The sequence below is a fragment of the Pocillopora verrucosa genome, chromosome 2, assembly GCF_036669915.1.
Source record: "Pocillopora verrucosa isolate sample1 chromosome 2, ASM3666991v2, whole genome shotgun sequence".
Taxonomy (NCBI): Eukaryota; Metazoa; Cnidaria; class Anthozoa; order Scleractinia; family Pocilloporidae; genus Pocillopora; species Pocillopora verrucosa.
Window position 1 is genome coordinate 12,662,700 of NC_089313.1, and position 14,483 is coordinate 12,677,182.

Consider the following 14,483-nt stretch of genomic DNA (forward strand, 5'->3'; position numbering starts at 1 on the left):
AAAATGCAATAAAGATTGATGTTGTTTAAAAAACAAAAAAGATTTGTGCTCTAAAAAGGAAAGAAAAACTCACTCAGACTACCGAGGTCGACCAAAATAAGTGAGCGCGTCAATGAAGTTAAAACAGCAACAACAAAGACACGAAAAGCGAAGCGAAAAATATCAAAAAATGGGTGTAAAGAAGAAAGAGGGAGAAAAAAGTTGATGAAATTGGTAAGAAGGATTGTTAAACAAAACGGAACGCGAACGCAAATGAATAATTGGAAAAAAGAATGTTCAATCCTTTACACTAACGTTAGTGTTCCCTATCTCCATGCTGCTCTCTCTAACTTTCCTCAGTGTGGTGCTTACAAAGCGAATTACACTGTTTGACAATCAGGAGCTTCTTAAATCGGTGATCATTTACTTTATTCTCATGACCTTTACATTTGACTCAAGGTTGATAAAATAAGGAGAAATTAGAAGCCAGTCACCCTCAGGGGATATAGGGGCTTAGGAAACGCTTTCAAAAGAGCTGGAAGGAACAGGACATTTGCAAGCGAAATTGTTTGGTAATGGATATACAAACTCGACATCAACGAGCCTGAGCGACAGGCGCCTTGTTTCTTTCTCTTTTCCACGTTTTATAAGCGAGCAGAGGAAAGTGAGTCGCGAGTCGCACTATCATGTACACCTTCCCGCGCGCGTCTCGCACGAGACGCTCGCATCACGCTTGCCTCCTCGATTCTGAAAAACGCCTAAAAATGACGTCTATCCCATAGGATCTATTATTTCGGCCTTAAATAGCCAAGACCTATTGGTTTTTTCTCCCATTTGAAGACATCACTTCTTTGTGTGTACGTCTCCTGAATTTGTTCTACTTCTTTACATCGTATATATTCCACGAAGCCTAAATGCCCTTCACTTCAGTGGAACTCTTCATATACTGTCTAAGAGTTAGCATGTAAATTATAACGACCTGCGTATCTAAACTTTATTGAGAATTGATGACCGATCATTCATGGGTATGACCCGAGTATCAGGCTTTCCAACGGAAGGGGGACTAGGGCCGAGCGAGGTCCCTTAGAAAGGCTGGAAGGGGGAGTAGGGGACTAAGGGCCGAGCGAGGTCCCTTAGAAATGCTTTCTTTCTTTTTCTCTCCCCAACCTCCACCTCCGTTGGAAAGCCTGATATTCAGGCTATCCTAGGAGTAAATAGGTTAACAAAAAAAGGATTATTTATGAGGAAGAAACAGAAGGCACACGAAGTCGCGCTGTGTAAGAGATGACGCCTTAAAGAAACCAACCCTATGCTGATCGAACAGTCCCTCGTCTCTGTTAGGAACTATCAACATATACTGTAAATGCAGAGAAATCTTTGATGCAAACAAATTTTAATGTATAAAATATGCCACTATTTACAAACTCTCAATATACAATTTCTTATAATCTCAATTTACAAAATCTTTCCCATAAACAGGGATCTCATAATTTATATTAAACATGACCTCACAGAACATGGAATTTACATTTGTATTACAACGTGTAAATGTTTTTCCCATAAATCGAATATTTTTTATTACTCGCACAACCGAACTTCTCTGACAAAGAGGGATTGCCCTTAGTCGTGAGTGATAACCTATTTAGAGATATCATGCAATCCACTAATTTTTCAAGTGTAACCCACGATGATGGACATTATGGGCCGGTTATTTAAACAAACTTCAGCCCTTGTTTAACAACACCGCGTTCTAAACTATCTTGAATTTAGCTGAATCTTTAACCTGAACATTTATTTTTGTGAACAGAGTAAAGGGAGCCAAAAATTAGCAGTAGAAGGACATGTATTTAATGGAAACAACCCTCTTGGGGAGGATACGTAAGGCCAACTGCTTGCATAAAACGGCGGTTTAGGTTAGACCTTGTGTAAATAACTGGCCCTGTAGGCTCTGGATTCCAGTTGTCATCATTAGTTAACCCTTTAACCCCTAAAAGTGACTAGCATCTAATTTCTCCTTACAATATCACCCCTGAATCAAACGTTAATGTCATAAGAGTAAAGGAAATGATCACCAACTAGGGAAGCTCTGTATTGTTAAACAAAATAAATTCTCCTTGTCAGCCCCTTGATAAATGTACAGAGACCAGTATGGAGAATATAAACACTGATGTTAGGATGTAAAGGGTTAAAGAGAGTAATTGAGTAGTGTGTATGTCTACCTCACCATCCCCACTAATTAACATTTACATCATCTCATTAATACTGAGTCAGAAGTTCATAAAAATCACATCATTATATTCAACACTGAATGACCACACCCAAAGACAGTGTAACATTCTACAAAAGACCTGGACCCGGTTTTTTGATGGCCAAATGGTGCTAACACAGGGTTAAACTTTAATTCAGGTTTCTAAATTTCTTTGTTCAAAAGCTGTTTTGAGATAAGTCTTCCAAATTCTTTTTAGTGTATTCAATCATCAAATTGTAGACAAGTGGGATTAACCCAACTTTTTTCAAAGCTTCCAGATCTGGAATCAAATTTCACACTAACCCTGGGTTATCTTAACCCAGCTTTGAACAACTGGGCCTGACAATGAGTGGTTTGTAATATTTCATGACCATGAATTTCCATGAACTGTATTCCCTTGTATTAGTATCCCACATTTTCATAACCCAAAAATTTAGCTTGTTTTCAAAATAATTCTTTCTTTAGCTATTTCGTTTTTTTTCCTTGAGGAAATCACACTCAATTCACTTGAGCTTCCAGGCCTTGAAGGTAATGAGATTTGCACTACAGTAATGAAAAAACATAAAAAAATATTATCATGGAAAAAATGACAGATGATTGGATAACTCTAAATTTTTCATGTCCTTTCATGACCTGTACAAACCTTGTGTTTCTCAAGCAACAATACCTTCTAAAACCCAACATTAAACATTGTATTCCTGAACAATTTCATTGCTTGGTGGTGACATTATTTATGAACGGATTTTTATGAAGTTATTCTGTTTCCATTCGTTTGACATGCGGTAAGATCTCCCACTGTGGAATGTGTAAATCAAACTCCAGAGCAATAACAACTTGGAATTCAAATCTAATGAGCTCTTTTGCTGATATTCGAAGCCTATCCTCTATGGCCTACAAGATGAAAAAAAAAATTTCACTCTGACAATCACTTTGATGATGACTCACTATGTCTGATTTCTGCTCTAGTAATTACCACAGCTGATCAGAAGAAAGGCAAATCCCTCTAAGAGTGAATGAGAACTCAAAGTAAACACATCCAAACTGCCTTAAGGTTAGCATCTGATTGGTTGAGAGAATGGTGTGGGTTTTCTAGACCAATCACAGAGCAAAGTAAACAACTGCAATGCAGTCTCAGATTATTTTCAACAGTCCATTGAAAATTTCTCTAGTACATATATTCTGAAGTGTGATCCCCTAGATTATGTTATTCCTGAAAAGAGCTGTTGCTGTTCATCAGCTTCAATGGAAGAGTTGTAAATTGTCATGATTTGGATGATATGATGGATGTTTGCTGCAGAAGTTTCAAACTGATTGCATGGAATGATTTCATGGTTGAAATTCACCGTAATGACAACTGGATACCAACATGATTATTTCCATTCAAATCCTAAAAAGATGCATTATAACAAAGTAGCTGTGGTATCATACCTCAATGACCTCTTTGATTTTCTCTCTTTTCATATCACCATTAAATTTTGCAGCCAATAACAAGCAGGAACCTAACAATAAAAATTTGAAATTAGGATGGTTTCATAAACCCAACTACTGACAGACAAAAGAAAAATTATCTCCTCTTCACATTCCAAGTTAAGCTTCCAGACACACCAGTTCTAAAAATATAAAAGCTATTTACATGTATAATAAAGTCAGAGAATCAATTTATAGAAAAAGAAGAAGAAAAAGAATGCCTACCTGCCAGAAGCTTTCTGTTTGCCTTAGTAATCTTTTCCTGTAAAAAAAATATATTGTGTTCAAAAATGTGCATACACTGTAAGTCACAAATATTTAAATAAAAAGTAAGTAAAATGCACCATCACAGCAGGCTAATCCCAGAACACATGATCAGGACTGGTGTTGCCTACTCATCACACCTTCCCACCTAAGGCAGGGGTTTATTGGATCAATTTCAACAACATAATAATCACTGCAAACTTCTATTCATGTGGTTAGCACAGAAATAAGTAACATGATCTCAATATAAAGAAAGATATTTTTCGCCTTGTCACAAGTGTGGGACAAAGAAAAAATTTCAAGTCACCATGAGGAATCGAACCTCAGACCTTCAGATTCTGTGCTCTAATGCTCTCTCACTGAGCCACAGAGACTCTATGGTGAGCAAAGCCCATTATGAAGTTCATATATGACACACGTCCTGCATACTGCTGGGTACTTCAATGCTCTACCGTGTATGTTGCTACTGTATGTTGCATGTTATTGTTATTGTACATGTTATTTTAACAGTTACACAACACAAAAGAAGTTTGGTATGATCCCTAAGTTTTTAGTTCAATATATCCCTTAGTGTTTAGTTCTATTCCTGCAGTGCTGAGAAAGAGAATTTGTTCAACATTAAACAGCCTCTTAAGTGGGTGATCATTTCCTTTCTTCTCACGACTTTACCATTTGATTCAGGGGTGATATTGTAAGGAGAAATTATATACTAGTCACTCTTAGGGGTTAAAGGGCTGAGCCAAAATTCCCTGAGCAAAAAATGAAATTTTACCTTCAAAATAAGTTTTTCAAAGTAGACAAATGCATAACCCACTGTGGTTGGATCAAGCAGGCAATCCTGAGAAGCAAAGGCATTAAGGTATTATTATCAATTATAATATTAACATAACCCTTCCAGCATCTACTTCACACGAACAGATTACTGAAGACAGTATAAGCAAAATGTAGATTGTACACCCCATAGCTTTCTGTGTCATGTCATACAAATATTAACTTAACATGGAACTAAAGCAATGAAGGAAAAAAATAACAACAATTAAACTGTGTCAGATTATCCCAAACAACACATGAAAAATTTGCACAGCACTTGACTTGTAAGGTAATTCTGAGTCTTGGGCAAACTTACTTGTGATAATGCTATTTTTATAATATCTCTCTTTAAGCTGAAAAAAATAAAAAGTATCATAGTTAGGAACTTTTAAGATTCTCAAACTACCTTCAGCTAAACAGCATCTGCAATCAACAATTGACTGCATTCTGCTATTGAAACATTCACAATGTGACCATAGTCCTCAGTAACTGTTTTACAAATGGATTCTATGTTGTGGTATGTCTTTTCTTTTACAGATCACAGGTGACATCAAAATGTGGTCACAACAAAAAAGCGGCACATGAGGTACAGCCAAGTGTGTCACTTATGTTCTCACCACAACTTGACACCTTCTGTGATCTATCATTGAACAGACCCACAACAATGAGGAACCTTTGATTTTTGTAATCAAGAAGAAAATTTTGTCAGTGATGAGATTATCTGGGTGTCTGTCCTTCAATAGATCAAGGATAGGAACCAATTGAAATGTATGTTTAATTCAGCTTATTATATAACACATGATAGAAATCTCAAGCTTTTAATCTACTTGTTAAAAGGGAAAAAATCTTGTTACCTTCTTAATTTTGTGAGGGTAATGTTGAGATTTGGAAACTTTTCTCTGAATTGTTCATTCAGGTCTTTTTTCAGCTCAGAAGGCTTTGCATATGCCACCATGGATACCTGAAAAGCATATTCATTTGATATTTATATCTTCCCTTCCTTTTTTTATAGGAAAATACTTTGCCATTTCAGTTTTATGATATTTGGTGAAACATTGGTGTGGTAAAGGGGGTGGGGGAGATATACCCCCATGAAATTTTTGTTTTTAGTGACACTTTGCCACAAATGAGGACAGTAATCTAGAGCATGAAAAAGCAGCGGTGGTAGATAGTGAGCTGTTGAAAGATGTTAAAGAATTACTGATTTAGAAATACTTCCTAATTTCCATATAAATTATACTTACCAAGTATGAAGTCAAGTTGAGAACCTTTCTGTGCCGACCTGATTTCAGTTCAGGATTATCAAGAAGAAGAGGATCATACCAACTGGGTGGTGGCAATGCTCCCTCAACATTCTCTGAAGGATATAAAGAATCAGAAAATTTTCACAACATTTTCAAAACTGAACACCTACATCATTACTTTGATAAACAAGTCCTGAATATTATCATTTCATGTAACACAGGTTTCGATGAAAAAAAGCCCTTATAACCCCTTTTCTGGGAACAGCTGCCTATTGCACTTCCCTTGATGTGATGAAATTCTAGCTATGGATCTTTAATAATAAAAGTCTCAGATAAGAAGAGTTAACATTAATTTACCTGAAACAAGTCCTCCATTATCCATTGGTAAAGGTACAGATGGAGATCCTTTGTTGGAAACAGCTTCATTCCAAGCCAAGGGATACGTTGATATCAGAAATGATCTGTATGATACTGGCTAAAAAGGAACAAATTTAAATGAAAAGATATTTAGTTCACATACTTCAGATTACAGTTACTATAATAAACTTCTCACCTCTACTGTCACTGCCAACCCAGTTAGTACTTGTTTCCATTTATCACTAAAACTAAATGACTTGTGTACCTTGTCAATTGTTCCAAGTTGAACCCCTTCAATACCAGCAGACTGGCTGGGTGTAGCTATGGATATCTTCTTGACACTACAAAAAAGGAGTGGGAAATCATTTAATCCTTTCTATTAATACCACAACCTCAAGCCAATTCATTCATGGTAGAGAGATGATTGACCCTTTAACTCCCATGAGTGACCAAGACAGAATTTCTCCTTACAATATCAATACAATATCAAGCAGACAAGTGATGAGAAAAAAAATCAATTAGAGGATTATAAGTTGATCCAGTACCAAATTCTCCAAACTAACATCACAAGAACTGTATGGCAGACAGTAAGGAGAATTACCAATGAGATCTTGGGAGTTAAAGGGTTAAGCAAGATAATGATTCTCACAGGTGAAGTGCAATTTTAGCAATTGCAGAAAGTTAAGCTTGGAAAAATTCAAATGGCTTATTCATTCTAGATTGCTTACAGAATCGTATAATTAGTATTAGGTAATAACATGATTTCAAGTGCAATCTGGTGTTAATAAGTAAGAGTAAATTTTTCAAAGACAACAAAATTGCACAAGCCTGGAGGGTAAGTACAATTTGTAGTATTTGATAAATTTACAAGTGCTTGTTACATAAAATTGCAAGAGAAATCATGTAATTACTTTTTGATAAAGTACAAGAAAAAACATCACAGAAAGTCAAGACAGACAAAATTGTGAAAGCGTGTGCACACTATTTGTAATTTGCACCCATGTTACACCTTTGCACTGGTTTTACAACTTTGCACTTTTGTTACATGAGAATGCACTTGTTTTCAGCCACTCAGAAGCTTATAATTTTTTCACGTACTTTATTATCTACAGAAATGGAAGAGTGTAAAATAAACCAAACAAAATGACTCATTGTAGATGCCAATCACTCTGATTCTTTGGTCTCACCTCATTCCTTCTTGGCCTGCTTCTTGGTTTTCCTTATGATATTTCAGGACAGAGTAGGTGGCCAGTGGAGCCTTTTGAGAAGAACACAAGACTATTCTGTAAACAAATGACATGTCAACTATTAGTCAGTGCTGAAATAAAATTTCAACTCAGAGTACCTTATTGAACGCAAGTTTTGTATCTTTTATCTTTTCCTTGTTTGTATTGGCACCTAATGGGATGTGACCATAACAAATATGTATCAGTTATGTCCAGCGTGTTGCCTATAAATTCACAGATATGGATTGATGATTTTCTAACTGAATTCATTATGTGTCTCTTTGTTCAAATAATGGAATAAAAAGTAACTGAATTTCAAAATTCAGCATTCTTGCTTGGGCAATTTACAGTCATGGTTTACCACATGACCACAGCATCATAGCATTTACTAAGAGTGAGATTCTTTTCATACATTTCATTGGAGAAACTTTCAACAGAAACAATGAAATCAAATGAAAAAAGGTAGAGATTATGCAGTAAAATCTTTGAGACCACCATAAAGGTTGCAATAGATCCCAGATGGTTGTAGCTTGCACAGTCAAATTTCTGAACCATGTTACTGAAACTTTTTAAGACAAATCTCTTTCCATAGGACTGCAAAAATTTGTGGGAAATTGGAAGTCAACCTTTTGTCCTTTACAGTACTGGTTCAACAATATTGGTCAAAGCAAAAAGTTGTACATGAGTTATCCAAGATGACCAAAGAAACTGTGCAATGAACAATGAAAAAGATTAAGAAAATTATTGCAGAGCTTTTTATCAAAATGGACCACAGCTTAGTTTCAAAATAATTGCAATAATACAAGATGACGGCAAGAAATGTGACATGTTTCAAATTTCTGAGACTAGAGACACTGATGGATTGTGTGGTTTTTCCATTAGATTATAGTTTGTACAACTTACAATTCCTTAATCTTCTCTAACCCTAATTTCAATTCCCCAATCACTTTGGGATGAACATAACACTCAGGAAAACATTTCAGGACAGAGCATTATTCAGTCCAATATAGAGCAAGTTAAAAGGAATTATTTGTTTCATAACCCTCCTTTTATTATCAAAACGTTATTTTTATTCAGTATATTTTGTATGCAGCTTTAAAAGGGATTTCAAACCAACAACGAGAAACAAAAGCAGATTGTAAATCTATTTCTTGAATTGTTGCATTTCTACTTTTCCTAGCTTTGATTTGAACTCTATGTTGACATCCACCTTCTTATATTGCTTTGCTTTTTTATTTTTGTTTCCAAAATGTGTCACTAAGATTGGACAAATATCAAATCAATACAACATTCCTTAAGCATCCAAGACTGCAAAATTTCCCATATGCTATGCCAAGTCTAGGAATGCCTTTTGATTACCATTTTAATTCAGACATGGAGTATATTCAGTTGACAGTATTCTCATGCTACTAGAGTTTTATCTGAAAATCCTGCATCACATATTAAGAAATATCAACAATATTGCCTGCAATCTGCCAGCCCCATACCACATGACGCAGTTTAACCAGAGTGGATGAGAACAAAAATTCCTTGGTTCCAAATAAATATATTTAACTATATTTGATTAAGTTGCAGAGTACTGTGTAGCTTAGCGGATTTTTTTCATATAGATCTACAGACATTTCAATAAATCAAAACAAGGCAGATTCTTTGGACAACGTTGTAAAGATTCAGTGTGGAACTCAGCTTCATCTTAATTGACAAAAGTAAAATTATGCAATAATAATTTGATAGAAGACTCTTTGATTAAATAATTTATGATCAAGAACACTTCATTAAATCTTAATTTTTTTGTGACACTATAGCTTGTTATAAGGGGACGACATGATTTGAAAAATCGCCTGATATTTGTAAAAGTGAATTTGCTCTCACCTCTTGTCATTTGCTCGTCTCTTGTGGTGGAAAGAAGATCCCGCCAAACACAAAATCCGATTCTTCGTACGTTGGAAACTAACACTCGTAGTCGAAGGGTCGTAGGACGATTCAGACATTGAAACACTCCTTCGTATCATTACGGAACTCTCCTGACATTTTCTCTCATGAATAGCCTCCGTAACACTACGTTGTCTGTGTATTGATCGTTTGGAGCTGTCCTCAAAAGATTCTCCACTGGAGGTCGAGGGTTCAGATACAGAGTGCAGCAGTTTATTCCGTGTCCTTCTTGTCGCTTCTAGCGAGAGGCCAGTGTCTCTACGATCGTGTTCATTGCTTTCTTTGAGACTAGCCTTTTCTTTTTTCCGTTCAGCTGCTTCCTTTGTAATATTTCCATCCAGTGAAATATTCGAAAGGAAAGCACATGCCGTAGCAACACGCTTTGACCTTCCCTTACTAGGACGGCTAGCCGTCACAGCCGCCATATTGGCGGTTGTTGACAAATTGAGCCTCACCAGCCTGTGCCTGGGCTTCCGTAAATTGTACTCAACCTACCCCTGAAGACATAGCTGTATCCACAGGTCACCCAGGCGCGGCAGCCTAGACAGCCCTACACATCGTAAAAATTTCAAGAAAAATATTATTTATTCGAAGAGACAGAATTTTACCATTTCAAACAGCAACTAATGCTCAAAAGAGCAACGACGGTCCGAATTTTGACTGGGTGACCCTATTCACCGGAGTAATGGAATGGTGGAATGGTGGAATAGAAAATTGGGGGAATGGAAAATTGATGGAATGGAAAATTGATGGAATGGAAAATTGATGGAATGGAAAATTGGTGGAATGGAAAATTGGTGGAATTGAAAAGTGGTGGAATGTAAAAGTGGTGGAATAGAAAATTGGTGGAATGAGAAATTAGTGGAATTGAAAAGTGGTGGAATGGAAAAGTGGTGGAATAGAAAATTGGTGGAATGGAGAATTGGTAGAACGGAGAATTGGTAGAATGGAGAAATAGTCGAATGGAAAATTGGTGGAATGGAGGAATGGAGAAATGGAGAAATGGAGAAATGGAGAAATGGAGAAATGGTGAAATGGAGAAATGGAGAAATGGAGAAATGGAGAAATGGAGAAATGATGGAATGGAGAAATAGAGAAATGGAGAAATGGAGAGAAATGGAGAAATGGAGAAACCGAGGAATGGTGGAATAGAGAAATGATGGAATTGAGGAATGGAGGAATGGAGAAATGGAGGAATGGAGAAATGGAGAAATGGAGAAATGGAGAAATGGAGAAATGGAGAAATGGAGAAATGGAGAAATGGAGAGAAATGGAGAAATGGAGAGAAATGATGGAAAAGGGAAACGGAATGGTTGAATGGGGAAATGGTTGAATGGGGAAATGGTTGAATGGGGAAATGGTTGAATGGGGAAATGGTTGAATGGGGAAATGGTTGAATGGGGAAATGGTTGAATGGGGAAATGGTTGAATGGGGAAATGGTTGAATGGGGAAATGGTGGAATAGAGAAATCGAGGAATGGTGGAATGGTGGAATGGTGGAATGGTAGAATGGTGGAATGGTAGAATGGTGGAATGGTAGAATGGTGGAATGGTAGAATGGTGGAATGGTAGAATGGTGGAATAGTAGAATGGTGGAATGGTGGAATGACAGAATGGAGGAATGATGGAATGATGGAATAGTGGAATGGTAGAATGGTAGAATTGTACAATGATAGAATGGTGGATTAGTAGAATAGTGGAATGGTAGAATGGTAGAATGGTGGAATGGAGGAATAATGGAATGGAGGAATGATGGAATGGAGGAATGACGGAATGGCGGAATGGCGGATTGCCATGTTGTATGAAACAAAAGTCTCACAAAAGTGGAAGCACAGTTTAATCATAGAACAGAAGCATAGTTTAATCATTATTGAAGATAGACCGATAGTGGAACACTGAGGTTCTTGAACTAGCCCCCTACTAGTTATCATTATTATTATTATTTTTATTTATCATTGTTCATATTATTATTTGTTACCAATAAATTATTGGTTGAGTGTCAATTATTCAACATTCAGGCATCTTTCTCTTGAGAATCGTAATAATTCGATTTAACGCGCCCGGGGAGCCTATTTACTTTTGGTACCTCAAGGGAGGGTGCTTATTTGAAACCGGGCGCCTATTAGGGACAGGATGCATATTTCTTTTAAAGAAAAAGAAGAATGTGAAACAAAGTATCGATGTATATTTGACTGAGGATCAAAAAGACTGGAAAACAGACTTGTCCCTGGATCCTTCCTCGCAAAATTTTAAGACAGGGTCCTTCGATTCAAGGAAATGTGCACTCACGGCGACATAAAAGTTGAGAGACTGAGACAAAGACCACTTTTCTCCTTGAGGTTTAAAGTGAGCAATCAAATGAAGATGGACCATAGTTTATCTCAATGTACATGTTCCCTAACTGATGCAAAATAGGAGTGTTATTGGAATAGGGGCGCTTACTCAGGAGGGGCGCTTATTGGAATGAGGGTGCTTACTCTGTAGGGGCACTTAAAAGAATAGGGACCCTTATTAAAAAAAAATTCGAAAGAAGGGGTGCTTAGTAGAGAGGGGACGATTAGTGGCTGTTTACCAATTTCAGGAGCCATTACTTGAGCTCCAGCCAGTCTACAATTTCGAACAGACAATTTTTTTTTACCGATAGAATTTTTCTTTTAGATATACAAGAGATTTTGGTTGCTGCCTTAAATTTCAGTTCATCGAGATAACTGAATTTCTATACTTAGGGTCGTTGTTTATCGGGGGAGGGGTGGGGGAGCTCGGTGGATTTTGGCTGTAATATACTTATGATCCCCCTGTGAGGCAGTTAACTGACAGTTAATTGGCAGTCAATTTTCCATAGTCCTCCACTTATACTCTGTTGGCGACGACTGATCCCCCTTCCACTCCCCCTTAAGACCATGTGATCCCCCCCCCAACGTCCCCCGTTACCCCGTTCCCAAGTCCCCCCTCTCGGGCGATAATAGCTGGTCCTTAAAATAGAAATTGTCTTTGCGGAAAACTGATTGCTCCGTGCTTTCAGCTGTTTATAAATGAAAGAGAAAATATTTAGCTATTTAAGATATGTCAGAGTTCGAGAACTAGTGATTATCTACTTTTTTTTCGACAGGGTTATTGGAAAAAATGGTGTAACCGTCATCTTAACTGTCTTAAATTAATGATAGCAACACGTACTGTTAGGTTGACAGAGTTTGTTCAAATAATATTTTCTCCACTAGACAATTCAATAGCCTTGTAAAAAGGTTTTCTTCTCTTGGGGCAGCCTGTAATTTACAACAATATAATGATATTTTAACAACACCACAACTGTCCAATAATTTCCTTTACTTTTTTTCTCACCTCTCCGATCTTCCAGCAGTACAGGACCGGGTTTAGAGATGAGTTCATGAAAATCATAGTCTGTGTAGCCATCTTTGGCACCACTTTGTCAAGCATTTTTGTTCCAGCTAATATCCCATAAGGAACATAACACACAAATAAAGCAAACTGCACCCACAAAATGCTGGACACCGTTTTTTTGTACCTTGCTATGTTCAGCTGATTCCCTAATTCGCTAAGACGTCCTTGGGGGAAATTGTTTTGTACTTGGGTTTGATGCTGTCGTAACCTAAGGTATATCTTGACAAAAGAGGAAATTGAAGTAATCAGAGACAGCAGAATGAAAGTAGAGGATAACTTTTGTCCAACGTCTCTTCTCCAAACCCAGAGCGCTACAAATAGAGCACCAGTAAGCCAAAAAGAAATGACAACATAGCGAATTCGACTGAAAGTTACGACATGTTTGTATCGCATACCCAGCATCAAGGCAAGAAGTCTGTCCACATTGACTGCAGTTGACGTCAAAACAGATATCCCACATAAAATGTTTGTTAAACCTCCGCCAACTTTAAAAATATAATACAGACTATTCACGTTCATCTCTCTTACATGGAGCATAAAGTAGGCGCAGAATAGTGGTTGTACAATAAAACCGACGCAAAGATCAGTCACCGCTAAGCACTGAAAGAGGAGTTTTGTCGGCGGATGAATAGAAGTCACTTGCCGGAGAGCGAAGAGGATAAGAACATTGCCAAGAAATGCCGTGAAGGCAAGAAAAATGTTCAGACCTAAGAAAAATTCTACTACACCTGTTGTAGTTTTGCTGATAGCTTGACTTAGCTTCACCACTTGGTCTATATTTCCAGAACTGCCGGCCATTATGGTTTGGTTAAATCATCTGCCATCATATGATGCTTGCCGTGATGTTGCTTGGCGTTCTTTAGTAGCGTATGGACGATTTTTTTACGTCAGCAGAATAATTCAGTCAATCGTGTTTAATGATTTGAGGGTATTTGGTACCCATAGCTGGTGTGATCGCCGCTTTTTAAGTACTTTTGTTTTGTCAGCGTGTAAGCGCGTTGTCATACGTGATCGAATAGGCAATCACTCTCTTGGAAATGGAGTTACTACCTGATCTGTAATAATCAAGATATAAAGTTTCTTTTCATTAAAACCCTGACAGACCTCGGAACACCTGTATCACATGTCACGTAGCGCCCCAAGGCAGTCATTAGTTAAGCTAATAGAACAGGCGAACGTCACATTTGCAGGTTTGCTTGCATTGAATCGTGTACTCTTCGTGACAGGTCAACACGTATTTTAAGTTGTGTGTCACAATCGTTTCTTCTATTTGTATATAGGTAATTAAGTCAATGTCCTGAAGGATGTCTGCTGTAATAACTTAATCTTCGGCTCTAATTGATCTTAGCTAATAAGAGTTTGATTTCATCGAAGAGATGTGGGGTGCCCTCAATAAGACAAGATTTATTGAAAATGGTTCTTACACCGGTCTAGCTCGACAAATGATATCCTCAAATCCCATCCGAAAAAAATTCAAAATTCTAGGGATACTTTGGACTTAAAAATCTGTCTAGAATTCTAAACCCTAAAAGTTGCATTTAACAGTCGAGTGAAGTC

General features: G+C 37.2%; 2 protein-coding genes across 3 annotated transcripts; both read right to left on the reverse strand.

Annotated features, from left to right (window-relative positions):
- Positions 1 to 1,361: 1,361 nt before the first annotated feature.
- LOC131768977 (CDK5 and ABL1 enzyme substrate 1) lies at positions 1,362 to 9,983 on the reverse strand. 2 transcript variants are annotated; one of them, XM_059084695.2, is made up of 11 exons: positions 9,468 to 9,983; positions 7,557 to 7,652; positions 6,635 to 6,710; positions 6,370 to 6,487; positions 6,013 to 6,125; positions 5,623 to 5,729; positions 5,085 to 5,121; positions 4,731 to 4,796; positions 3,920 to 3,956; positions 3,656 to 3,726; positions 1,362 to 2,770 (listed from the first exon to the last, which is right to left on the reverse strand). In XM_059084695.2, the coding sequence occupies exons 1-11, from the start codon at positions 9,950 to 9,952 to the stop codon at positions 2,726 to 2,728; spliced, it is 1,251 nt and encodes a 416-aa protein (XP_058940678.2). In that variant the 5' UTR covers positions 9,953 to 9,983; the 3' UTR covers positions 1,362 to 2,725. The 2 variants fall into 2 exon arrangements, with proteins under 2 accessions (XP_058940678.2, XP_058940677.2); XM_059084694.2 differs by having other exon boundaries at positions 1,362 to 3,118; positions 9,468 to 9,982.
- Positions 9,984 to 12,548: 2,565 nt separating this feature from the next.
- On the reverse strand, positions 12,549 to 13,927 carry LOC136279125 (melanocyte-stimulating hormone receptor-like). Its single transcript, XM_066162597.1, has one exon. The coding sequence runs from the start codon at positions 13,722 to 13,724 to the stop codon at positions 12,819 to 12,821; it is 906 nt and encodes a 301-aa protein (XP_066018694.1). The 5' UTR covers positions 13,725 to 13,927; the 3' UTR covers positions 12,549 to 12,818.
- Positions 13,928 to 14,483: the final 556 nt, after the last annotated feature.

Excerpts from the sequence above, each read along its gene's own strand:
- LOC131768977 (XM_059084694.2), bottom strand. The coding sequence starts at position 9,952 with ATGGCGGCTGTGACGGCTAGCCGTCCTAGTAAGGGAAGGTCAAAGCGT. Across the intron at positions 6,488-6,634 it reads AACTTGGAACAATTGACAAG|CCAGTATCATACAGATCATT; the intron begins GTACACAAGTCA and ends GTTCCTTTTTAG. Across the intron at positions 4,797-5,084 it reads TAAAAATAGCATTATCACAA|GATTGCCTGCTTGATCCAAC; the intron begins GTAAGTTTGCCC and ends TTTGCTTCTCAG.
- LOC136279125 (XM_066162597.1), bottom strand. The coding sequence starts at position 13,724 with ATGGCCGGCAGTTCTGGAAATATAGACCAAGTGGTGAAGCTAAGTCAA.